General features: G+C 52.0%; 2 protein-coding genes across 11 annotated transcripts in view; both read left to right on the top strand.

The window, feature by feature from the left end:
• Window positions 1–20,776, top strand: part of FHAD1 (forkhead associated phosphopeptide binding domain 1) — a 39,862-nt gene extending 19,086 nt beyond the window's left edge. For 6 of the 10 annotated variants that reach the window (XM_068915610.1, XM_068915608.1, XM_068915612.1 and 3 more), the window contains 19 exons: window positions 963–1,138; window positions 1,625–1,762; window positions 2,714–2,821; window positions 3,032–3,121; window positions 3,328–3,553; window positions 4,257–4,338; window positions 5,051–5,157; window positions 6,081–6,240; window positions 6,577–6,700; window positions 8,540–8,675; window positions 8,920–9,047; window positions 9,382–9,477; window positions 10,312–10,532; window positions 12,044–12,209; window positions 12,467–12,547; window positions 14,573–14,644; window positions 18,439–18,586; window positions 19,078–19,212; window positions 19,498–20,776. In XM_068915610.1, coding sequence (XP_068771711.1) covers window positions 963–1,138; window positions 1,625–1,762; window positions 2,714–2,821; window positions 3,032–3,121; window positions 3,328–3,553; window positions 4,257–4,338; window positions 5,051–5,157; window positions 6,081–6,240; window positions 6,577–6,700; window positions 8,540–8,675; window positions 8,920–9,047; window positions 9,382–9,477; window positions 10,312–10,532; window positions 12,044–12,209; window positions 12,467–12,547; window positions 14,573–14,644; window positions 18,439–18,586; window positions 19,078–19,163 — 2,345 coding nt within the window. In that variant the 3' untranslated portion in view covers window positions 19,164–19,212; window positions 19,498–20,776. Of the gene's footprint in view, window positions 1–962; window positions 1,139–1,192; window positions 1,264–1,624; window positions 1,763–2,713; window positions 2,822–3,031; window positions 3,122–3,327; window positions 3,554–4,256; window positions 4,339–5,050; window positions 5,158–6,080; window positions 6,241–6,576; window positions 6,701–8,539; window positions 8,676–8,919; window positions 9,048–9,381; window positions 9,478–10,311; window positions 10,533–12,043; window positions 12,210–12,466; window positions 12,548–14,572; window positions 14,748–18,438; window positions 18,587–19,077; window positions 19,213–19,497 lie in introns of those variants that run through there. The other 4 variants (XM_068915609.1, XR_011135694.1, XR_011135696.1 and 1 more) reach the window with 4 other exon arrangements.
• A 96-nt stretch (window positions 20,777–20,872) lies between these two features.
• LOC104140963 (chymotrypsin-like elastase family member 1) lies at window positions 20,873–21,711 on the top strand. The gene is made up of 2 exons (XM_068915621.1): window positions 20,873–21,300; window positions 21,406–21,711. Exons 1-2 carry the CDS (start codon window positions 21,110–21,112, stop codon window positions 21,650–21,652), a joined length of 438 nt encoding a protein of 145 aa, XP_068771722.1. The 5' UTR covers window positions 20,873–21,109; the 3' UTR covers window positions 21,653–21,711.
• The last annotated feature ends 1,868 nt before the right edge of the window (window positions 21,712–23,579 follow it).

The following is a 23,579-nucleotide window of genomic DNA, read 5'->3' on the forward strand; positions in this document are numbered from 1 at the left end:
CTGATATTTTTGCTGGTTGTTTTCAGCCTGTAACGCCAATAGAGCATGACCTGGATGCAGGTCATGCGTTCTGCTCTGGCAGTGACCACTCTTCCACATTGCCTCTCTGACACCAGTCACCCTCTGTAGCCAGTACCACCCAGTGTACATTTTGGTATTTGTCTTTCAAATACGTTGTGTATATTATGGTCTTTATCTACTTACATCCTGGTTATATATTCAAAGTGGCTTTTTCATTGTTAGCATACTGGAAGCAGTTCTTGGCAGTGATTGTAGCTTTGCTGATTGCTGCAGTCTGAGATCTTAACTTCTTATCTTGAGGTAACGAAGCACTTCTTTGTCTTTCCTTTCCTTTGCAATCTCTGTTGTGGAGCAGAGCAATTGCGCTGTTGAATTTGCAGAAAATGAGTTAATGTGAAGAGTGTGTGGAAAACGAAGTAGCTTTGAAAGTGTAGGTCTGTGTCAAAGCATCATATGATGTGCTACTTGTATTATGGAGCGTAACTGCGATGAATAATTGCACTGACAATAGGGTGGGAGGAGGAAGCATGTCAAAAGTGTACCGCAGTTTAAAAGTGTAAAGTGTTGTGCAGTAGAGGGGAGCAGCAGAGTGGCTTGACAGCCTGCAGTCAGTGGGGAAGCGGCAGGAGGGAGGCGGTTGCAATACTGTTGTGGTTAGCAGCATGGTCATGATAGCACCGGAAGCATCTCGAGAATAACATTTATGTGCTGGAGAAATGATCCTTCCTCTGCTCTTGAAGAAGTGTCAGGGTTAGAGGAAAAGGGAAGACACAGCAATACTGATAACAGTGTTTGATAATACCATCTTCCTAAAATAAAGTCTCCTGGTGAGAACAGTAGTCCGGGTTGTCTGCAAAGTCGGCCTCACCTCAAGAAAAGTCTTAGTAACGTTGGTGATTCTGTCAATGGTTAATTTGAATATTCTGCATAATCTCCCGCAGGTGAAAATGTACTGCGTGGCCTGGGTTTTAGTAACTGTTCCAGAGGCTCTCAGCTGGCCCTTAGGAGCCTTTCCAAGCTGTGGCTGAAACAATTCTTTGGAAAGACACAAGCAGTATCCTTAGGCCTTTTCCTGGACCGCCACTTCCAGAAGTCACTGGCCAGATACCGCAGGCAGGTAAAAATGGCTTGTGTAAGAACCTCCTAGGTTAATAGTCCATTTCTTTTGCAGGACTGTCAGCTTGTATCAGGAGATTGTTGGAAAATAATCATGAAGCCACGCAAAGGATTCAAATATTAGAGGTAAAATATATATATATATATATATATATATATATATATATATATATATATATATATACACGTATGGGATCTTTGTACTGGTAAAAACGGTGGCAGCCTTAAGAGACCCAGTGATGAAATGAAATCATAAATGCAGAGTAGCAGAGAGCTGCAGATCTCCAGTAAGGGCAGTAGAACGAAAAACACAGTGCCCACTGTCAACGTGATATGGGAATTTCTTTTGTCCGTGTTGCTACTTCTACGAGATTGAATTGTACATGTCTTGTCTGAATTGTTTGTTAGTGAACGCACAGAACATTTTTTCTCGTTCTGCCGCTAACATGCTTCCTTTAATGCTGTGTTTTCTAATATTTCCCTCTAGGCCCAATTAGACAAAGTCCAGGAGTCCCAGGATGCTTTGCTACAAGAGCATTTGAACAAGCTGAAAGTGAAACATGAGGAAGACCTACGGATAAAAATCAATCAAATTATACTGGAAAAGGAGGAGGAAAGCAAAGAGGTATGGCAGCATGGTTATTTTTTAGAAATGTGTCTTTTATGCAGGAAAAATGAGGATTGTCTTGCCTATTGAAAGGAAGAAGTCTCTAGCCCCCAATTCCAAAAATGTCTAGGTATGGTCCCAAGAGCACACGAATAATGGCAAAATTCAGTACTGCTTGTAAATCCATGTGAGAAAGCTGTAAGCAAGTTGCATCATCCAGGTATGACAGCTTTGTAAGACATTGTGTTGTCTGTAGTAAATTGAGGCTAAGCGCAGATTCACTTCCGTACAAGCATTTTCCTCCCTCCCCCCAGCCATGTGTTGGTGCTTCCTTTGCAGGGTGCTTTGCTAGAGCGGGGGTGACAACACATGTTTCTCCAGTAATGAAAGCAGTGCATTGTTATTCAGGGGAGAAAACAGCCTCCCACATAGTGAACTAGGTTTAGGTCTGTGTTAGCCGGAAAGTATATCCCCTTTGGAGCAGGAAGGGTCGCTACATGACTGGTTTTCACTCAGGCATCCTCAATCCTGAGTAAGCCCAGGTCTTTGGGGAAATGGAGCTGGTACAGGGCATATTTGCCTTAAAGATCGGAGGTAGTGGTTTGCTATATCTGTATCGTAGCAACATACTGCAATGGGACAGCATATTGCAGTTGTCTTGTAAGACAGTCTCTAGTGTGCTCATCTGTCAGTCCCTTCTGGCACAGCCTTTTCCTCAGGTTTTCACACGAGCCAGGTAATGAACAGCTGACTGGCTTCTGCTCGTCTCTGCCGTACCTTTCCCACGGTGCTCTCTTCCCCTCCCTCATCGAGTTGTCTTGTGTCGAGCCAAGCTCTTCATCCAAAATATGCCCCTGCTCCAAATCAGTAACTCTCTTGGTTGCTTTCCTCATCTGAGTCAAGTTCTCTTGCTTTATTTTATGATTTTATCTTTACCAAAATGGTTGACAGTTGCCTGTTAATTCTCAGATTCTGGAGAGTGCTGTCGCCAAGGAGAAGGACAAGTTCAAGCAGTCTGTGGATGAAGAACAGAAGAAGATTCAAGATTTGGAAAATCACCTGAGAAATATGACTGAGGTTAGTGAAACGCGTAGGAGGGAAAGCAGAGCCATCTACAGTTGGTTTCTTTTGTTCTGAAGATGCTCTGTAATGTTACAGCCCATCTGGTCAGGTGCTGTCTGGGGACCATGTTGTTTTTCAAAGACACTTAGATGCGTATTTGCAGAGAAAAGCGTGGATCCTTCTAAGCTTAGGATCTGTTCAGTTACCACTGTTTTCCTCATGTAGGTAATTGAAACGAAGTCAAAAGAGCAGGAGGTTGTAAATGTCAAACTACGAGAAGCTGTGGACAACTTAAAGGAAACTGCGAAGCGAGAGGTAGCTCTAATAATCTTTGTGGGTGTGATGTAGATGTAGTTTCGCTGAAAGAGGTTCCCCATTCCCTCCTGATGAGTGGGGCTGCAGCCTGCCCACCCTATGGATCCTTTCAAAAGGGGAGCTGGCCTCTCTCTGATGGTAGACCCAGTAGGAGTGAGTCTTGGCTCCCAAAGTGCCCAAGCGAAATCGCACATCTTGTTTCCTAGATCGTGTTAAAGCAGCAGTTACTCATGCAAGACAAACAGCTAAAGAGCCTTCAGAATGAGAATGACTTACTGAAGCAGAAACTTCAGGAAGAAATAATGGAATATAAAGAACAAATTAAGCAACATTCCCAGACAATTGTTGCACTAGAAGACAGATTGCTGGAGGCCAAGCAGCAGCAGAAGACTTTAGAAGAGGAAAATGTAGCGCTCTTGGAAAAAATAGAAGGTAGCTGAGGATTGCATGGGATGTGTGTGTACTGGGAACACCCTTGGCTAATGTGAAATTATATTTAGAGATAGAGTAGTGCATTGCTTGCCACTATGAAAAGCACTTTGGATGTTATTTTGAGGTTTGTCTGGGTGCAGTATTTACTTGTTCGTACCTCGAAGGACCTATTTGACTGTGAGTTGGAGTATGCTGTTCTACATCTTCTGTGACTTTCCCAAGTGCGCCAAGTTCCTAGACAGGTCAACCCATCTTTGAGAAGGGTTCTTTGCCCTCAAAAGCATTGGAGAGTGAAGTGCTATTGGCTGAGCCTAAGCATAAGTGAACCTGAACAAGGAAGGACATAGGGGTCTGTTTAAACATTTTTGGAACTGGAGCCTATGGGATGTGGGTTTCCAAAAAAGAACGGCTTCGGTCTTAGCAGGTGAAGTGAAAAAATAGATACATCTAGCATTGCCTGCGTAAGATGCTATGGTTGCAAGTCCAAATATTTTTTCACAGTACATTCCTGCCTGTTCATTCCTGGATGCAAACAGTGAAGCCCCGAGAAAGACAGGCCTCAGTAGAAAGCCACAGTTCAGTTCTTAGAGGGACATGCACTGAGACGTTGGTGCGGGATGCAGAATCCATTGCAGAAGCGAGTAGACCGAAAATGCTTGTCTGTTATGAATAAATAATCTGTTTTTGTTATTGTTTCCTGTAGGATTTCAGGGTGATCCCTGCAGGTCCTCATCAGCTGCTTCACTAGCAGTTTGTCATACAGAGGAGCCTCACGGTTGTCTTATGTAAGCAGCTGAGGATCTCTTGCTCGTAATGGTCGTGTTTAGAGGGGCTTAGAGAAAAGTAGTTATCAATTGGAGAGCTTAAGCAAGACAAAGGAGCCGACTGCAGTTTGCCCTGAGGTCTTTTCTGTCTCTGAGGTTTAAAAGAGGTCCTTTTATTAGGCAGAACATATATTTTCAAGCCGTTTAAGGAGTTTGTCTAGAAATACATCTGCAAATGAAATAATCTGCATTTGGGGAGATAGGGCAGCTCTCTCTCTCTCCTCTGCTCTACATTGTTGCAGAGATCCTAAGAAATAAACAACCACCAACACGTAGATCCTGGCATGACAGTGATTATTACCTGCATGCTGGTAGCCCCCAGAGTTCTCTGGTGTGGGCTGAGGCTTTTGTTAGCAGGAGCAGCTAGGGAAGATCCAGGGGCTCCTGTGTTTAGCCTTGTGCCGTGAGTCAAGTAGTCCGTGAGGCAGAACAGTATGCTAGTTATCCGCTGCCCAGTCCTTAATGCATGACATGATGGCTTGAGGTAAGAGAGAGAGAGAGACGGCAAATCCTCATGCCACAGGCCTGAATTCATGTGGCTAAGATGTGATTTTAAAAATAGTGTGTATTTATTAATAGTAAGATCCAGCTACAGAAGGCATGTGCAGGCTCTGTAAAAAGAACCTTCCAAATGAACCCCGGGTGTTGCAGTTTTCTTTCTCATGAATTTCAGAGAAGAATTAGCAGCTGCACAGAACGCAATCCTGTCCAAAGAGGCTGTCATTGCCAGATTAACAAAAGAGCTTGTGGAAACCAAAGCCCGAATGTCGGACATGAGAGGTCTGTGAACTGTGTTGCATGGTTTCCAGTGGGTGTGTGAACCTTCCCATCCCTCTGCTGAGCAATAACAAGGCTAAGTATTAGCGGAAAAAGAAGGGCACGTGTGGATAATGGTAAATTGATGTCACCTTTGTAAAGCAATGTTGTCATCCAGCTCAAGGCAAAGCAGCTCCAGGCTGTCCGTACCCTTTGGCCAGGTAAATTCCACATGCTCCTAAGCTAAGAGGCTGAGACGAATGAAAGCGATAGTAGTGACTCTGGGTGTCTGTAAGCAGATGCCCAGCTGAAGGTCCGTTGCCTGAAACTGAGGCTTTTCTTTTGCGAAGTCAGGCTGGTGGGTTTCTTAGAACAGGTATCTGAAATCAGTAGACTTGGAAAGCCTTGCCTGGGATTCCTCAGTGTGTTTGTGTATCTGTGCTTTTGCGGAGGCTTTATTTGAGTTTCTGGTATAGCCAGGGAGAAATGTAATGAGACCAAGTCTGAAATGTAATGTATGCGAGTGGCTCGCTATCTGTGCCACTAATAGTGAAGTGTGAATGCAGGGACATGGCGTACAAGTTATGTATTTGGTTAAAAGCCTGCAAGTTAGAAAACCCAGGTGACCCTCCGCTTTTGCAAGCTGAAAGAAAATTGCCTGAGCGATTGGTTACTCTGGCATACACCTACACAAAAGGACTGGCCTTGCCACGGGTTTCAGTAAAGGAAGGTCTAGTGGAATGGCTGAGTAATTGAGTGCTGCTACATGGGTTCTCGAGGGCAGGGTGAGGAACCGTTGGGAAAAGCTCAGTTGTTGATGACAGCCATCGTGAGGGTGCGTTGAGAAAAGGGGATGCATCCCAAAAACACATTTTACTGAAAATTGCAGGTACCCAGCACCTGACTGCAGAGAAAACCAGTAATCTGTGAAACCTCTCTGTCCGTAGGAGAGCTCAGTGAGAAACAGAAGGTAGAGCTGGAGCGGAACCTGAGTCGTGTGAAAAGCCAAGAGAGTGAATTGAACATGCTTAGAGAGAAGCTATTTGAGATGTCAAACCTTGTGGATAAGAAGGATAAAGACCTGGAAGCAGTAGCTGAAGAGTTAAGGTATAAGCTGCTGTGACGTAAAGGTTTGCAAAAGCTGATCCGTAGATTCCCAACAGATGACTTCACTTAGATATCTCCCCCAGAGCAAAGGGCATATTTGAAAGCATAAAAATTTAGCTAAGCAGTGTTTTCTCTATGGAAATGTCATATGAACCGACACAGGGATTTGGAAGAGCTCGTGCAAACAGATTTGTAACTAAATCATTGTTTGTTATCTATTCCCACCCACGCTTTTAAATTCAACCGCAGTTATCCAGGTTGCTGTTCTCTGCAAGCTGTTTGATTGACCTTCATCCATCATTGTGTATTTAGCAACATTTTTGTCTCTTGGCACAGGCAAGCCCACGAAAACCTGAAACTGCTGAAGGATGCCTCAAAAGAAACAGCAGAAGAGCTGAAGACTCTTCCTCAAACACAAGTGCAAGCTAGAACTGCGGCAGTGGATGAAGTCTCCGAAAGGGTAAGTCCGCACCTGCTGGAAAGCTCTGGAAACTGCAGAGGCATTAGAAGAAAGAGGAAAAAAAAAAGGGGGGGGGGGGGGGAAGAAAAAAAGAAAGAAGCAGTTGTTACAAAGCAAAACCTAGGGCAAGATGGCCTGAGTGCACTTACATATGCATTTCAACTGCATGGGCCGAGACTCTATGAGAAGCAATATCACCCTCCCAAAATCCAGCAAATGAAGAGTGGGAGTGACATGCAGACTATGTCTCATATCCTCGTTCTCAGCTTTCTTGCTAAAAATAGGTTGCTTGGGTGATCTTCCCCCATTTCTGGTGCTGCCTTGTCATACAGCTGTCAGCAAATCTGGAGGGTCAAAATCTCCAAAGTCTTGCTTATGAGTCTCTTTTCCGTGCGTATCTGGAACGCAACTTCCAAGTGTTCTCTGCACAGAGTGTTTCTCTTAATTGTAATGAGAATGGGCAATGCTCAGCAAAGCCTCAGGTGTCACTTGTTCAGTATGCATCAAAAAGGTATGCAGGATCACTGGCCTTCCTTTTCTTAGAAAGCCCTGCCTTTACTAGTACCCCTCCCTGACAGCTTCGGCGGCAGGGCTATCTCAGCTCCCGTGCAGGCATTTCTGCTGGCTAATTAGCTGATGTTTGTACAGCACTTTGCAAACGTGAAGTGTTGTGCACGATAATGGGTGTTATAATTGCCAATTAGGCTGGATAACAGCTTACAAAAAACATGTAACTCTTCCCTCCTTTTGTGAGTCTTGCTCAGCTGTACGTGCTGGCTGTAGTGGTCATAAAAAAAAACAGTTAGGCTTTAATGTGCAGGATTAGGCTATTTCGTCATAAAGTTAAGGAAGAAACGGTCACCGTTCTCTCATTTTGTGTTGGAGCACCATTTGAATTCCCTTGCCTTAGAAATATGAATAAATCAAAGGTGGCTCCAGGAGCAGATGGAAGGACTGCAGAAATTGTACATCCTGTACCAAAACAGTGGCAGACACTGCCAGCTAAAAAGACTGGATTTATCGAGGCCAAATGGTGACTCATGCCTGGATGATGAGCAGGAGGTATCACCCATGCCTTTCTGCATAAAGATGAGGTGGGGAAGCGTGTAGCTCTGTAGGTGCAGCACAGCCAGTTCCACAGTTATTGGAGAAACTGCCTCTCATGGCAGTGCAGCAGAGCAAAACGGCGAGACCCAAGGTTGCATTTTCCATCTATCATTAGCTGTGTGCAGGTTTTAATAACGTGCTCGCCCAGATCTGTATCTGTGGATGTTAGTCATAAAGCAGTATGCTGGGTGGTGCTGGAACGTGTCCATTTGTGCACAGATGTATTATAAAAGAGAAGCATTTCTAAGATCATTGTAAAATGTAGGCCACAAAGTAAATCAGTATTTGTGCTTCAAAAGCAGTATGTGCACCACTGCAGCACAAAGTAACAGAGGAAAATTCCAGGGCGGCCTTTCCGAGCTGTGCGCCGGCCCTCCCAGCTGCATATCCCAGCTCCCTTACAGAGGGCTGAAAGACTTTATTTCCTCCACTAGAGCCAGCCGGCTGGCACAGCGGAGCATGAAAGGGATCTCTGCTGCTCTTTTCCTTAACCCCCAAATCCGTGGAGCGGGTGTTTTGTCAAACACCACAAGAGCTTTGCCCTCAGCACATCCCAAAGCACCAGCGCTTTCGGAAAGACTGCCTGCCAGTGGCGACTATCGAAAGGCAGCAGAACGTCAGGTCCCATTCACCTGCCCAGGTTACTCCAAGCTGGGGTTGCGGCTGCTCGCTCACCATTTATGCAGGGCAGAACAATATTCAGGCTGAGCGAGAACTGGCTTTTAATTTCAGGACCTGGCTTTGGACTTGGCCAACATTGGCGCAAAATGCAGAGGCCTCAGGCACGAGGAAACAATTCGGCGCCAAAAAGAAGGCTTGGCCGAGCTCCGTGAAAGACTAAAGGTGCTGGAGAAGGCTCGGTCTTCAAGTAAGTGCAGCATGACCTGTCTCTCCAAGAAAGACAGGAGGTATCCATACGCCTGACCAAGCCGCTAGTCCCAGTCGATAAAATGAAACATGCTTTAAGGTAGCCAAGCTGTGTGTCAGTCTTGGCAGGACTGGGGTCTGAAGCAGTGGAAGGCATAGTGCTAAGGAAGCTGCTACACAGGGCGGGTTTTTTTATTCTTTCAGTTGTTACAAAGTGTGGGTTTTTTTTTTTTTTATTCCTTCAGCTGTTACAAGCCAGGGTCCTGAGCCACTTGTGGTTCTGAAGAGAGACTTACCAGAGGAAATAGTGCAGAAAGCAGGCCTCAGGAAGGAGCTTCTACCATTGCCAATATCAAAAAGGAAGGCCTGCAAGGTAAGGGAAGAGCTGTGTTTAATTTTGCTTGCGGTTTCAGGGGAAGAAGTAGATCCAGGCTTCAGATACGGTAAAAAAGGCAGGTGGGGAGAGGGGTAGGCGTAAAATCTGTTGGTATATGCTTGCAGAGAGGATCTTTATTCCTTTAAGGGGCTGTATTTTGCCCAACATCTTTGGCGTAGTGCTGCTCAGAAATGCCCCTTAGGGACTTTGGTGGGAGTTTTTGGACTGCAGCTTTGCTAGCGCAGTTTTCCTAACCGGTAGAAGGGAGACTAGAGGTAGCTAAGAAGCGAGGATCTCTATGTGCACTGTTGATCTTTCTCTGCCCCTTCAGTTTCCTAGCGGTTTTCCTAACGGGTGTTCACCTGTAGCTGTTGAGGAGCCAGCAAACGTGGAAGTATCTGATGCATTAGACCTCAGTGAGAAGATGGTATGTAAGCAGCAGACGTGTTAAAGTTGTGCTTTACACTGGCAGTTGGTGGATCCTTTTCAAATGCATTTCAGCAATAAGCGACCGGCATCTGGATGCCCTAGGAATGCCAGGAATTTCTTCAAGGATGAACTCCAGGTTCGAGGAAACAAAGAGCTCCAGGCATCTGCCTGGACATCTCGGGACCACAGAACTTGCAACGGCCTATGTTTCTTCCCCGCCCCCTTAAACTTCTTGGGGGTGCTCCCTTGGGAGGCCAGGGCTAGTCCTAAAGGACAGGTAGGGTATTTGAGGAAAGATGCCTTAACCTGCTTCCATGCCTGGTAAATGATCTGAGAGAGGCTGTGGACTGGTAAATGTGGATGGCACGGGATGTATATGTGGCAAGCTAAGTGCCTGTGCTGTTTAAGCGGGCCTCTTCTGGTGGAAATGTGCAGAATATCATCAAATAGTAAAAACAGCATGTCCTGATTAGAAGTCTGATCCCTAAGACTCTCGCATCTGCGAAACAAATGTCGTGTGTAATAGCGGCTGTTTGGGATGTCGATTTTGTTTCTGCGCAGGTGTGTTACCTATCTGAATGCCTCAAATTAATCTGCCCGATGATATGAATGAACCCCCATCTGGCTGATTCTGTAAGAGTGCTTGGAAAGGCTTGTATGGGGAAAATATGCATAGAAATTAAACAAAGGGGAGTGCACGCAGCAGTTTACTTACGACATTTTAATCTCTTATGTTAAAGCCGAATGAAAGCAGATGGCTGAGTGGTGTGATCTTATTTGAATTAAGAATTGGCAGGCCTAGTAAATAATTAATTCCCTATTCTTTCTACAGTACCTTGATTTAATCCGTGCTCTGGGAGCGCTGATGAATATGAAAGAGCTGACAGGAATGCAGTCTGTGAAACATCTTTCTCAGGAGGAGAGGGAAAAAGTGGGGCTGCAGAGACAGAAGGACCTAGAGCTGCTGTACGATAAGATCAGTAAACTCAAGAGTCGTCTGGAAAGGAAAGAAGAAATGATAAAAGATTACGAGGCCAGTGCTGAGCAGCTCAGGTACAGAAAGCCCATACACCCGTTATCGGCCGAGGGGCGTAGCTGCAGGTCTGACTGCCCTGAACGGTGAGGCCGAGAGCCGGACTGAGAAGCGAAGGGAAACTTAGAGAAAGGACTAGTGCGGCACCTTAAAGTCGAAAACAGTGCGGGTTCATGTGTAAGCCGGAAAAGTCTTGTTGTGGTTACAGTCTCGATATAAGAGTTGCGGAGACAGGGAAATGGCCTCAGAGAACCTCTTAGCTCTCTGTAGTAGTGTCTTCCCGGGCCACATGCGCTTAACCAGTAATAGGGCTGTGGAAACCTTTCTAAGCTCCCGAACATGGGATGGCCAGACCCTGCAGCTGCAGTGGAGTGGGCTATAATTTTAGGGAACATCTGTTTCCCGGAACAAGGCAGGATTGGTTTTGCAACCTGAAGGGCCTAATTTGATGTTCCTGCTCTAGAACCTGTCCTACAAGCTTGCACGTGTGTGCGTGTGCGTGTGTGCGTGTGCGTGTGTGTGTGTGTGTGTGTGTGTGTGTGTGTGTTTGTGTTGCAGGAGGTGATAAGGGGCGGGAAGCAAAAACCTGTTTGCTTGGACTGGAAGCCTGTATGTGTCTCTTCAACAAGGGAGCATCCAGACGCTGCTGCTTTTTATGCTCTAATGGCATTACCTCATCTGGCGTTCCTGCTGAGACTTGCTTTTGATGGTAATGGATGGAAGTAATGAGGCCGTAATTACCTCTCTGAATCAGCGATCAAGCCGCTGAAGGTTTATTGACAGATAAATCGGAGTGATATATACGTATTGGAACTGTATGCATTGTTTGTGGTGCTTGTTGCGGTAAAGAAAAACATCTAGGCAGCTGGAAAAGCAGCGCAGACCAGTAGGGACCGGGAGGAACCCCTTGGAGTGCCTGTGTAAAACTCTCGCTTTCACTTGCTGCACGAATGCTGAAGCATTCCTGCCCACAGAACCAGAAAAAGTGGTTTGGAAAGATATTTCTAGGCCTGTTTAAATATACCACAGTGTTCTAAATGGGCAAGTATTTTTATAGCGATTTCAAAGCGAGTAACGCTTACAAACCCATCCAGGATCCCTCTGAAGTCTCGTATTTTGAATGCTGCGCTCTACTCTCTGAATACGCAGTGATCTGCTCTGGAACAAAGCAGAAAGAATCACAGTCAACACACCGCGTACATGTGTGAGGGTGTCTCTCTTACTGGGTGTCCTTATGGGAAGTCCTGAACGGAGGCTGTATCTCAGTCGCTACCCTCTGCAAAGGCAGGAGGAGAGGGTTCTTTCACAGAGTAAAGAATTGGAACAGAGGAAAAACTTGCTAAAACATGTGCAGTGTTTTGCAAGACGTTAGACGGTCTGATTCCCATTTGTGCAACTCCGTAGTGCTAGGGCTCCTAGGAGGGATGCAAGTGCCGTATACTTCTGCTTGAAAGCACTTTCTCATAGCCGGAGCTCCGCCAGGAGTTGGAGTGTCGATGTGAGTAAAAGCCCCACGCTCTGTTTCGTACAGGCTGAACCAAGTGTCTTTGCAAGCGTGCCAGGAAGAGATGACTAAATTAGAAGATGAAGTCTATAGGGAAGCAGAAGAGAATGCTCTGCTGAAAGAGGCTCTGGAGAGGACACAGGTCCAGCTGAACCAGGAGAAAAGACTGAACCAAGTGGTGAAACTGCACAAGGTAAGAATGCATGAGCACAGGTGCAATGTCTGTGAGGACACTTGCCAGCCCCAGTAACTAAACATCCTTGTGTCCAAGTGTACATAGATAGGTAGCGTTTGGCAGTAGGAGTCACTGGGTTCAGAGAGATGTCGTGTGACCAATGATGTAGGAATGCAAGGGGGAAATGCATGGCACGATCTGAACGCTCAACTGTTCCTAGGAGGCCTAAGGTAATTCATACAAGCAGATGCCACATTATTGCTGTTTATATCCAGAATCTCGTCGAGGACAAGGAGAAGAGAAATGGAAAGGAGCTTCCAGGCTGTGCCCGTTCTCAAAAAGGCCGAGTTGGGAAGGTATGACACCCTCCAGTCCCTTCTTTGTAAGCATCTAAAGGGAAGCGAGGTGGGGTGAGGAAGCGAGCTGTCCAGTGTTGCAAGGAAACGTCTCTCATCTCGCGTGAAGGCTCACAGTTTTCTATTGCATGCTCTCCTTGAGACGACCACCTCAGGTAGCATTTCATAAACAAAGCGCTGGGGTTGCTGCCGGAGAACCCTGGAGCAAAAGCAGCCTAAAATTCTCAAGAGCGTTGATGGCTCTTGGGAAGTCAGGTGACCGAGAGGAGCTGCTTCCGACAAGTGCATATTGCATCTGCAAAGGGGCTGTGACTAATGCATGGAAACCTGCATGCGCAGGTGAGCTTCCTGTTCCTGCTCACGCTGGGTAAAAGGAGAGTGGCGGTGTCAGGATCCCTAAGATGCATATTAGAAGCAGAAGTAGGGCTGCATCTTTTTTTCTTTGCTTACCAAAATAAGAATTGTGGAGGGGCCCAGCATCGTGTCTAGCAAGAAGCTGTGAGCCCCATGGCAAGGTAAGATTATGCCCAAAGTGCATTTCCATGGGTGTCCTGTACCACATGTGGCTGTTCCGTTCTGGTGAAATGGTGCGGTAAAGGGAAATGGGATGAGCTGCGATTTTTATGCAATACCCAACTCCCATCTTTCAAAGTGCCATGATTTTGAAGTCCTGTTAGCTGTCCTGAAGGGCCGTACTCTTGGCTTGGAGCCTTAGGGCTTGGCTGTCTCTTAGAGGTGCTACCCGGATCATGACTTTATATTGAGAGTATGTCACTGCAGGCGCTGTTTTCCTGAGAGCAAAGAGCAACGGGCCAGATTACCGGACGGGGAAGGCAGGGCTGCTGACCAGTGGCTGCTAATCAGCTTTGCAGAGCCACGGCTACCGCCCTGGGTGCAGGCTGGTGAGATCTCCGGCAGGCACAGGCCACCTGCCTAGGTGAAGGGAGGTAACAGCTATTACGTGTCCGTTGCTGCTTAACGCACATATGGCATTTGACAAATCGTATCTGACATGCCCAATGGCACAAGGCAAACAAGCAAGAGTATGTTATTTGCGTTCGTGTATGAGTGCTTTAAGAAGCAGGATCCGGAGCCAGATTGCCCTGATCAGTTAGTAGGGATTGTAAAGAAGAGGTCATGTATAACAAATCTGATTAACTGCCTTGCGGAAGGGACTATGGGAGCTGACAAGAGCGAGACAGGAGACATAATCTACTCGGACTTCAAGGGATTAAAAACACTACACCCCCAAGGGAGAGTGGAGGTGTGTGGGCGACCGGTCGCGAAGGTAGCGCAGGGAGCGTGGTGGCCTGGCGCTGGTCGGGCAAGGAGAAGCAATGAGCGCTGCAGCATCTGCTTTTCCCTCTGCACCGGGGAACTTGCAGGCAAGGGAAGTAAATCACAGATGGAATGCAACTAGAGGCAAAACGGGCCCAAAAGCAGTCTGAAGCAGTGGTATTGTAAGGACTGAGTGAGCCCAAACATGTGCAAAACGATCAGACTTCCCTACAAGTGAGCAGGACCTGTGATCCAGCCTTGCCTGTGCTACAGCAAAGTCCACTGCAGCAGCGGTACAGTAGACATTAGCCACGCCAAACAGGGCAGCTATAAGAAATCCGTGCCAAAATGTAGGTGTTTCGGCTTGTCTTCAGGCACCCGTGTAAGCGGCCTGCTTTTAGATGGGTCCAGGTACACAGTGGCTTCCCTGCCATGGGAGTCAGACGCGTCTGCTCCGTGTCTGCCAGCCTTGTGTCCCAGGCTACTTAACTACAGGGCCTCGTCACACGATGAGCTTCGGGGATGCCCCTTGCGCTCCCGCCAGGTAGTTTCCTAATGTGAGTACGCTCGGGCAGCGCAGACCGTGCAACCGTCCTCGTCTGCCTAACGCTGCGCTTAGCCCATGGGTTTGGGCCGCTTACTAGGGCGAGGGAGAAGAGGAAGGTCACATATAGACTGCAGTCTGTGTAAAGTCCATGCAGAGTTCTCATATGAAAATGTTTTGTACAACTTCTCTATGTTTTGCAGCCTGGAGCCCAGAAGTTTTTCCTTTCAGAAAAGCAAAAGATGAAAGACCGCACGGGAGGAAGCTGCAAGGCGGTGAGCGCATAGGCACGGCACCGTGTGGGCCTTCTGTTGGCAAAGGGCTTCGGTAGGAGCTTGTCGTCATATAAAAGACTGCTTGGGTTAGGCGTGGAGCAAAGTGAGTAACTATTTTGAAGAACCTCTTTTTATACCGTCCCTGGAATAGTGGTGTGTCTGTAAATTGTATAGGACTTTATTGTCCTGCAGTACCTGTGCCATAGCGCGTGTTGTTGTTTATGGAAGCATAAGAAAAAAGAGTGTTAATATAGCACAAATACGTACGTGTGAAGCAGTCAGTTTTTTAAGTTCTGTAACTTCCCTTATGAAACGGCCTCGCACGGGTGAAGCCTGCCGGGGCCTGACCCATCTACAACTCCCTTTGGTCTCCTGGGCTCTCAAAGCCCAGTCATTTCGCAGCGGGGTTGCAGCACAAGGTACGTAAAAGTGGTGACACCTAAAATGCCAGGAACGCCCGAACAGGGCCGCGTCGAGCCTGTCGCATGACGACAGCAAGGAACGAGAAGGAGGTACGTTACATCGGTCGCGTGGCCCGCGCCGCGTGCGATAACCAGCCTCTGAGAGCTAACCAAAGTCCCGTTCTCTTCGGATGCTGCAATAACAAGGGCGCGAACGCCTGCAGTTTTGGTAGGATATAGCCCTACATCCCGTTGCAAGTAGCAAAGGTGTCTTGGAGAAGAAAAGCTGTCTGTTCTGGGTGAAATCAGAGCCGCGAGCTGGGACAGCGGGCCGTGGTGCAGCGCTAACGGTCATCCCTGCAAGCAGGCCTCTGCCCATCTTCTCAGCCGGAGATCAGTTCCGTTCTAGGCTGCGGGGAGCGAACCTTGATTCATAGGGCAAAATGCTCTAAAAGCAGCGCTGCCGGACCAGCCAGCCTGTTTATGGCGTCGTTTGGGGGGACACGCTGTCCGTCGGAGCCCCTCGTCCCGGCTCTGTGCGGAGGACAGGCAGTACCTGTGCCTCTTTTCCCGGGTGGACCCTGGGCGAGGTACTGGGCTGCAGAGCCGAGCGGGGCTCTGTGCATTGCCAAGACCTGTTTTTCCCGCCGCGGGGTGCAGGATGCTGGCACTTGCGTGCTGCATCCCGCGCGTCTTTTGGGGGACAAAGCTGCTTAAATTTAACACTTAGCCATGAACATCCTGCAGCATGGTGGTTTTTTGGGGGGTGGGGGGTGGGGGGGAGATTTAGGCTGGGCTGTTTCGTGTTTTGCCTATAGGTTTCGTCCTTCCCTCGCTCGAGTTGGGAGGGCTGCAGTGCCGGCAGCGCTGCCGCGGAGCGGGGCCGGGGCGGAGCGGGGCCGGGGCGGAGCGCAGCGCAGCGCGGCCATCCGGGCACCATGGCGGCGGCGGAGGAGCTGGCGGGGCGGCTGGGCCGGCGGCTGCAGCTGCGGCAGGGCGAGGCGGCCCCGGAGGCGCCGGCGGCGGCGGGCGGCGCGGGCTCGGGCTCGGGCGCGGGCTCGGGCTCGGGTTCCGGCTCGGGCTCGGGCTCGGGTTCGGGCTCGGGCTCGGGTTCCTGCTCGGGCTCGGGCTCGGGCTCGGGTTCCTGCTCGGGCTCGGGCTCGGGCTCGGGCTCGGGCTCGGGCTCGGGTTCCTGCTCGGGCTCGGGCTCGGGCTCCGGCTCGGGCTCGGGTTCGGGCTCGGGCTCCGGCTCGCCGGGCGGCGGCGGGCGGCGCGTGTTCAGCCCCGGCGGGGAGTTCCGCGAGTTCTCCCGCCGGCAGCTGCGCGACATGGAGCGCCTCTTCCGACAGTAAGTGCCCTGCATCCCCCCCTCTCCGCGGCCTGGCGGCGGCGGCGGCAGGGACCCCTAGGGATCCCCCCCCCTCCCCGGCTCCTTTTGGGAAGGACCCCCACATCTGCATTGACTTCTTGCAGGAGGGACCCCCGGGATCCCCCCCCCCCACCAGCTCCCTGCAGGAGGGACCCCCTTGCTGTCCACCCTCCCAGTTTTTTGCAGCAGGGACCCCCCGTGTCCCCCCCTCCAGCTCCTTGCAGGCTTCTTGCAGGAGGGAACCCCCCCCCCCGGGATCCCCCCCTCGAGCTCCTTGCAGGACGGACCTGTGTCATGTGTCTCCCCCCCACCCTGGCTCGTTGCAGGAGGGAACCCCTTGCTGTCCACCCTCCCAGTTTTTTGCAGGAGGGACCCCCTGGGATTCCCCCCCCCCCGAACTCCTTGCAGAAGGGGTCCCCAGAGATTCCCCCCTCCGACTCCTTGCAGGAAGGACCCCCAGGATCCTCCCCCGGCTCGTTGCAGAAGGGACCCCCCCCAAGGGTTCCCCCCTCCAGCTCCTTGCAGGAGGGACCCCCCAAAGGATCCCCCCTCCAGCTCCTTGCAAGAGGGACCCCCAGGGAACCCCCCTCCCAGCTTTTTGCAGGAGAGGCCCCCATGTCTCCCCTGACTCCTTGCAAGAGGGACCCCCAGGATTCCCCCCGACCAGGTTTCTTGCAAGAGGGACCCCCACATCTCCACCCACTCCTTGCAGGAGGGACCCTTGACGTGTCCCCCCCCCCCACCAGCTCCTTGCAGGAGGGACCCCTCCGGGGTCCCCCTTCCCCATTTTTTGCAGGAGGGACCCCCAGGGATCCCCTGACTCCTTGCAGGAGGGACCCCCAGGGATTTCCCCCCCTGTTTCTTGCGGGAGAGGACCCCCCCCCAGCTCCCTACAGGAGGGACCCCCGCATCTCCCCCGACTCCTCGCAGAGAGGGACGCCGGGACCGTGCAGGGTGACGGCAGCGCGCCGGGACCTCGCGTCCGGCCCTGGACATCACCTGCGGGGTTGGAAGCGGGGGCTGGAAATTTCCAGGGGGGAAAATACGAGCTGCCGCCAGGTCTGCCGGCTGGGAGACGAGGACGCGGCGCGTTACTCGCTGGGGAGGGCGCGAGGGGGTCCGCAGGGGCGGTAGCTCGCGCCGCTGCTCTGTGCGAAAATCGTGCCCTCGTGGCACCGTAGGCCGGAGCTGTGCGAGGTCAGGGCCGGGGGGGACACAGCAGCCGCCCCCCGTTTTGCTCCTCCTTTTCTGCAAGGGCTCTTGCAGAAAGCTACTTTGAAGCCCCGAGGCTGGAGGACGGGCTCGGAGGCGCCGCGGCAGACTGCAGCAGAGCCCCGAGCCGCAGCGCGGGGTCGGGGTCCGTGGCGTTTCCCCGCGATGCCAAGATCGCGCCTCTCTCGAGGGCACCCGAGGACCTGCCAGGAGGCGGCGGGCGTCTCTGCCGCCTGGGACGCTCACCGTGGCGGCGGTGGCCAAGAGGCAGTCGGCGCGAGCACGCCATCGCAGTGTCGCACCGCAAATCGAGCGGCGTGCCGGCACGGCCTGGGGAGGTTTTGCTACCGCGCTCTTCCCTTACGAGGGCATCGCGGGCCGAGCGTGGCTTCCTGCGCCGGGCTGCGGAGGTTGGAGCAGGGAGGTGAAGGTGCCTGGCGGACGGGAAGCCGGCAGAGCGCTTGGCAGCATCCCGGAGGGCGCTGCTGCCAAATACCTCGCGTAATGAAAAGCAGAACTCAAAAGGTCTCCGGAGATGCTCCCGGGTGCCGTTAGCGGTTCGGCGGCTGCTTCCAGTGGTTTGGAAATGATCCGAAATCATCGGCTTTGCCGCCGCCTCGTGACGGCACATAGGGATGGGGGAGGCCCGTGGCTGGAGAGGCGCTTGGGGTCGGAGAGCCAGAGGGACGGGAAAGCCGGAGCCGAGGCAGCGGGCGTTTTGTGGCCTGGTCTAGAGGGAGGGACGAGCCGCAGTTCGGGAGAGCACCTCCCGGCCAGGCCCGTCCCAACGGCGCCGCGCTCCCGTCCCCCAGGTACGACGCGGGCAAAGACGGTTTCATCGACCTCATGGAACTGAAGCTGATGATGGAGAAACTGGGAGCGCCGCAGACGCACCTAGGGCTGAAAAACATGATCAAGGAGGTCGACGAAGACCTGGACAGCAAGCTCAGCTTTCGGGAGGTGAGAGGCCGGGACGCGCAGCTCATGGGGGAGCGGGTAGAGGGACCTGCAGACTCGTCCCTGGCAGCTGGAGCTGCGTCGCTGCCCTATGTCCGGTGGGACACAGCGATGCCTGGACGCCTCTTCCTTAGCTGGGAGGTGACACGCGGGTGTCTCTTTGCTCCGACCCGGCGCGTCCGGGAAGACAGCAGCAGAAGGAACGAAGCGGTCCGCAGCCGGGATGGGGCTGGGTCCGACGCTCCTTGGCAAGCGGTGGGAACCGGGGGGAGATCTGGCCTCTGGGTGGTGGTGTGGCGCGGAGCGGCTGGGGCACCTCGGAGAGGGCAGAGGGCCATGTGCCTTCAGGCTAGGTCGGGGACATGGTGACCGTGGCTGGGCCGCTGTCCCTCTTTGATTGATGCCGAGGCGGGCTGAAGTTAAAACCGAGGGAGGGAGCATTTGGTTCGGAGACATGGGCAGAGGTAACCTTGGCAGCTTGTCCTCTGTTGCAGTTCCTCCTGATTTTCCGCAAGGCGGCGGCAGGCGAGCTGCAGGAGGACAGCGGGCTGCACGCCTTGGCAAGGCTCTCCGAGATTGACGTCTCGACGGAGGGGGTGAAAGGAGCCAAGAGCTTTTTTGAGGCCAAGGTAAGGAGAGCGCAGCCCTCGGTCGCTCCCCGAATTAGGACAGGGAAGTGCAACGGTGGCTTTCTGCCGGCTTGCTGGAGCAGCGGGGTCATGGGAGCATATGGGCAGGGGGCTGGGTAGGTGCTCAGGGGCTGGGTAGGTGCCCCAGGGCTGGGGCGAGAAGTTGGCAGAGATGTCAGCAGCAAGCCACGGGTGCTGTAGGCTCTTGGGAGGAGGCTCGCAAGAACAGCCGCGTGGTGGGTTGGGGATCTCCCCTGGGCTGGCTCAACGCCGCGGCGTTTGCAGGTCCAGGCCATCAACGAAGCCAGCCGCTTTGAGGAGGAGATCAAGGCTGAGCAGGAGGAGAAGAAGAAGCAAGCGGAGGAGCTGAAGCAGAGGAAAGCGGCGTTCAAAGAGCTGCAGTCGACGTTCAAGCAGTGACGGGCCGCCGGGGCGGTGCCGGGAAAGACTGGTCCATGGCACGGCCTCAAGCAAAACCGCTGCCTGGGACGTGCCGGGGACGTTGTGTGTGTGAAGTGTCGCCGGTTGAGTGGACCAACCCCCGAGCAATGTGTTGTCTGTGAATCCCCGCCAGGCTGCCGCCGGGCTCGTTGCCCGCCCAGTGTCAGCGCTGCCTCCTGCCCTCCCCAGCGCTCCCTTTAGATGTTCCTCGTGGAAACGTGTGTCTGCCGGGTGCCCGGCCGCTGTCCCCCGCAGCTTTTGCACACCGCTGTGTCGCACTTTGCAGCGGCCTCTCTCAAGGTTGACCATGGCCAGCCCCCGACCAGCTCCGCTCCTCCACCTCGGCGCCAGGTCCACCCCAGAGCCGTGCCATGGTGGCCAGAGAACGAACAAGACAGGAGACAACGGCGTGGAGCAAGGGTGGACCTGGGAGGGAGGCCGGCGCGGAGACGTCCCCGGGGGGTGTCGTTGTGTTTTGCATGTGCTGTGATTTCTTTTTTTTTGGGGTGGACATGCCCCCCTGCATCTCGCCGCGGTGCGGCGGGCAGGAGCGTCGCCGCCACGTTCAGCTGGCGCTCGTAGCATCCCCCGTGTGTTGCACAATGTGATGTTCGTCCCCGAAGCCGGTCGCGCTGTGCATGAACGTGCCCTCCCCGAGCGCGGAAAGCCCTAAGCGTTGGTGTTCGGGCGCGGAGGAAGGCAGAGCGTGGAAGCGGCAGAGTCGGCGGTTGTGTGTCCGGTGTTGATGTTTCCTCTGCAAACTGGATGAGGATCTGTACCACTGTTAGGCAAACCCACCGCTTTTCTTGCTCCTCACCGGGAAAAGCAAAAGGTTTGCTCGATTGCTCTTAGACTAACAGTTTATTTTGGTAAAAGATGTGCGAAGAGGCCACTGAGGGGTAGAGAAGTTTTATTTATTTATTTCTTTTTTCATATTGCAATCGGCCAAAAAGGAAAGTATTATAGCAGCTAGTTTCTTCCATTGGTCTCATGATTTTCCATGTAGGAAATGTTTCTTACAGATGAATTTAAAGAGGTGTGTTTTCCTCAGAAGCGACTTCCATTCAGTGGTACGGGTGTTTTTTTTTTTTTTTTAATCCCAAATAAATATTATATTTCCTAAGCATGGTCTGTGCTTGAGACTCTGGGGCCTGGGGAGAAATAGACAAATAAAGAGGGTTTTGCTCCTCTCGAGAGCTGAACCGTCCGCCGCAAGTGCCCGGTCGGGACCCTCGGGAGCCCCTGGGCGCCTGTGGAGCAGGAGGTCGAGCCCTGCGGTGGTCCTGCACCCAAGAAGCGGCCAGGTCCGTGGAGGAGACCCAAGCGGTGGCTCCTGGGGAAGGCTAGGAGCAAGCTGCAAGCTTTCATCCTGGGTATGGCTGAGGCCGCGGAGGGGAAGGTCTGCAACCGTCCCCAAAACGTGGTGCCCCGCGCAAGGTGACGCCCCTGCTGGAGCATGGCGAGAGGGGCCGTTGGTCTCTGCCATGCTGGTGTGGCATCGTGTTACTCTGTTGCAACCAACAGCCCGCTGGCCGATGTCCTGCAGCAGGCTCTGCTGCCCGTGGTGGACCAGACCACCAGCACACAGAACGACTGGTGGGGCAGCCTGGTGAAGAGCACCGTGGTGTGCGCTGGCGGCATCTCGAGGTGCAACATGCATGCCCGCTTCCCCGGGGGAGCCACACGAGGTCCTCCTTCGGGCACTCGGGGACCAGGTGTCGCAGAGGGCAGGTTCAAGCTGTCCCCATCCAGGCAGGGGGATTCGGGTGGCCCCTTGAACTGCGATCTCTGCGGGGTGCATGGCATCGTCAGCTTCGGCTCCTCGGTGGGCTGCAACATGCCGCGGAAGCCCACTGTCTTTGCCCGCATGTCTGCCGACATCACCTGGATCAATGAGGTGGGTGCCACCATGCTGCGAGGGTCTCTGCCACTTCAGCTGCTGGTGGGTCTCCCTACATGTCCTGCCGCCTGGCTTTTGCAGAACATCAGCGCCAACTGAGGACGCGGTGGGCGAGTACTGTCCCAGGATGCCACGACAAATTTGATAAAGGAAATAAATGCCTCTCACTGCCCTCACTTGTCCCTGTGGTTATTTGGGGTTGGCGCCTTGGTGCATTCCCTCGTGTTGCGGGATGGCTGTGGCATTGGGTTGTGTCCTCCAGAGGAGCTGCACTGGGGCTGGGGATCTGGGAAGGAGGGGACAAACCTTTACCCCTTGGTGACCGCGGCTGGCACCTGGTCCCTGGGGCAAAGGAGGGGGACTCCCGCCATGGCAAGGCCCGACCAGGATGGGGGACATCTGGGGACATGATGCTGCCTGTCCTGGGCAATGCGGGGAAGGATGGCACTGTGGGTCGACAAGACGGCGCATGCAACGGGCTGCGACGGCTCTTGAGGCTGGTCTGGGGCAGCGTTGGGTGTGGGTGTCAGCACTGGCAGGGACAGCCCGAGGAGTTGGCAGGGTGCACGGAGCTGACGTGGGAGGCCTTCCCTCATGGACCCTTGGACAGACTGTAGTAAAAGCTGCAAGTCATTGAGGGTTCTTGTTCTAGACTTTCCTCCAAGAAGTCTCACAGCTGAGGACCTTGAGGCAGTGATGGCTGCTTCACAAGCCAATAGTCCATAGTTAGAGGTTGTTATGTTGTTACTGCATTTCTGTCCCGAGAGCGACTCCTGAACCTGTAAGCAGTGATATGGCATGACATATGGGACCTCTGGTAGGGGATGCACAGGTATAGCAGGAACCCGGCTGGGTAAGGCCTTCTTGGAAATATATAAGCATCACAGTCGTATGTCTTCCACCGTTACAACATTCACCTAATGGTCTACAGGTGTTTTTGATTTTTGGTTGTTTTTTTTTTCAATGGCAAGACCTCTCCAAAAAAAAGCCAAGCTATAACTGTAGTATGTTTTCAATCACACAACTGAAGATACCGTACTTTTAGGAAGAAGGACTTTGTCCTTCAAATGTCATGGGAACATAGGACCAGCAACCTGTACACTTCTTTCTTTTAGACCTTTCTATCTTGAGCAGGACTTGATGACTCCTTTTCTGTATGACCAGTATCGTGCCCTGTTATTTTAAGCATATGGGAAGATACTGAAGCCCTCTGGGTCTTTGTAGACTCGAGCTGCAGAAAGCACATCTGCAGAAGTTGGTTCACATGAATAAAAGAGGAAACCAGGGAAGGTTCCCATCACAGATGTGACATATTGTCCAAATCTGAACTCACAGGTCTTCTACTAGAGGCCACTTTTTATACAGACCTAGAGAGGTCTCGCGGTGCCTTTTACTGAACAGCTACACGAGCAATGCTGAAGGTATTTTAACTGTAGAAAAAAAAGTGATTGTAAAGGCTTTTACAATTGTAAAGGCTTTTACAATCATGCCTTCATCATCTTGCTTCTTAAGCACTAGAGTTTTTTGTACGGCGCGCTCCAAAATACCATAAAGTCTGTAGCTATAGCTTTCTGTACCCACCATCTAGCATGACTTTTGGGGCTTTTGAAACTGGTAGCAAAAGTGTGTGTGTGTGTGTGTGTGTGTGTGTGTGTGTGTGCGCGCGCGCGCGCGCACGCGCGCGTGTGCAAAGGTAAAGTTGTCATAAGTGTGTGGGAAGTCATGCAACAGCCTTGCGGGATCACACAGGGCCTCGGTATGATGAGAGAGTGGTGGAGCTGCACTGCACTAGGTCGGTGTGAACAAACTCCCATGCCGCAGCTGTGCAGCCACAGGAGAACCCATCAGCGTGCGCCGGGCGAGCGCCGTTGGCGAAACAGTAGAACTGATATGAGCAGATCATGCTAAGGCTGCGCAGGACGGTAGCAAAGCTGCAAGGTCTGGATGTAGCCTTTGGTTGGGTTCTGTCATCATCATTAAGTGGTAGCCCTAAGTGAAATGAAAGCGGCTATATGAGCTGCAGCTG

The sequence above is a fragment of the Struthio camelus genome, chromosome 21 (genome assembly GCF_040807025.1).
Source record: "Struthio camelus isolate bStrCam1 chromosome 21, bStrCam1.hap1, whole genome shotgun sequence".
NCBI lineage: Eukaryota > Metazoa > Chordata > Aves > Struthioniformes > Struthionidae > Struthio > Struthio camelus.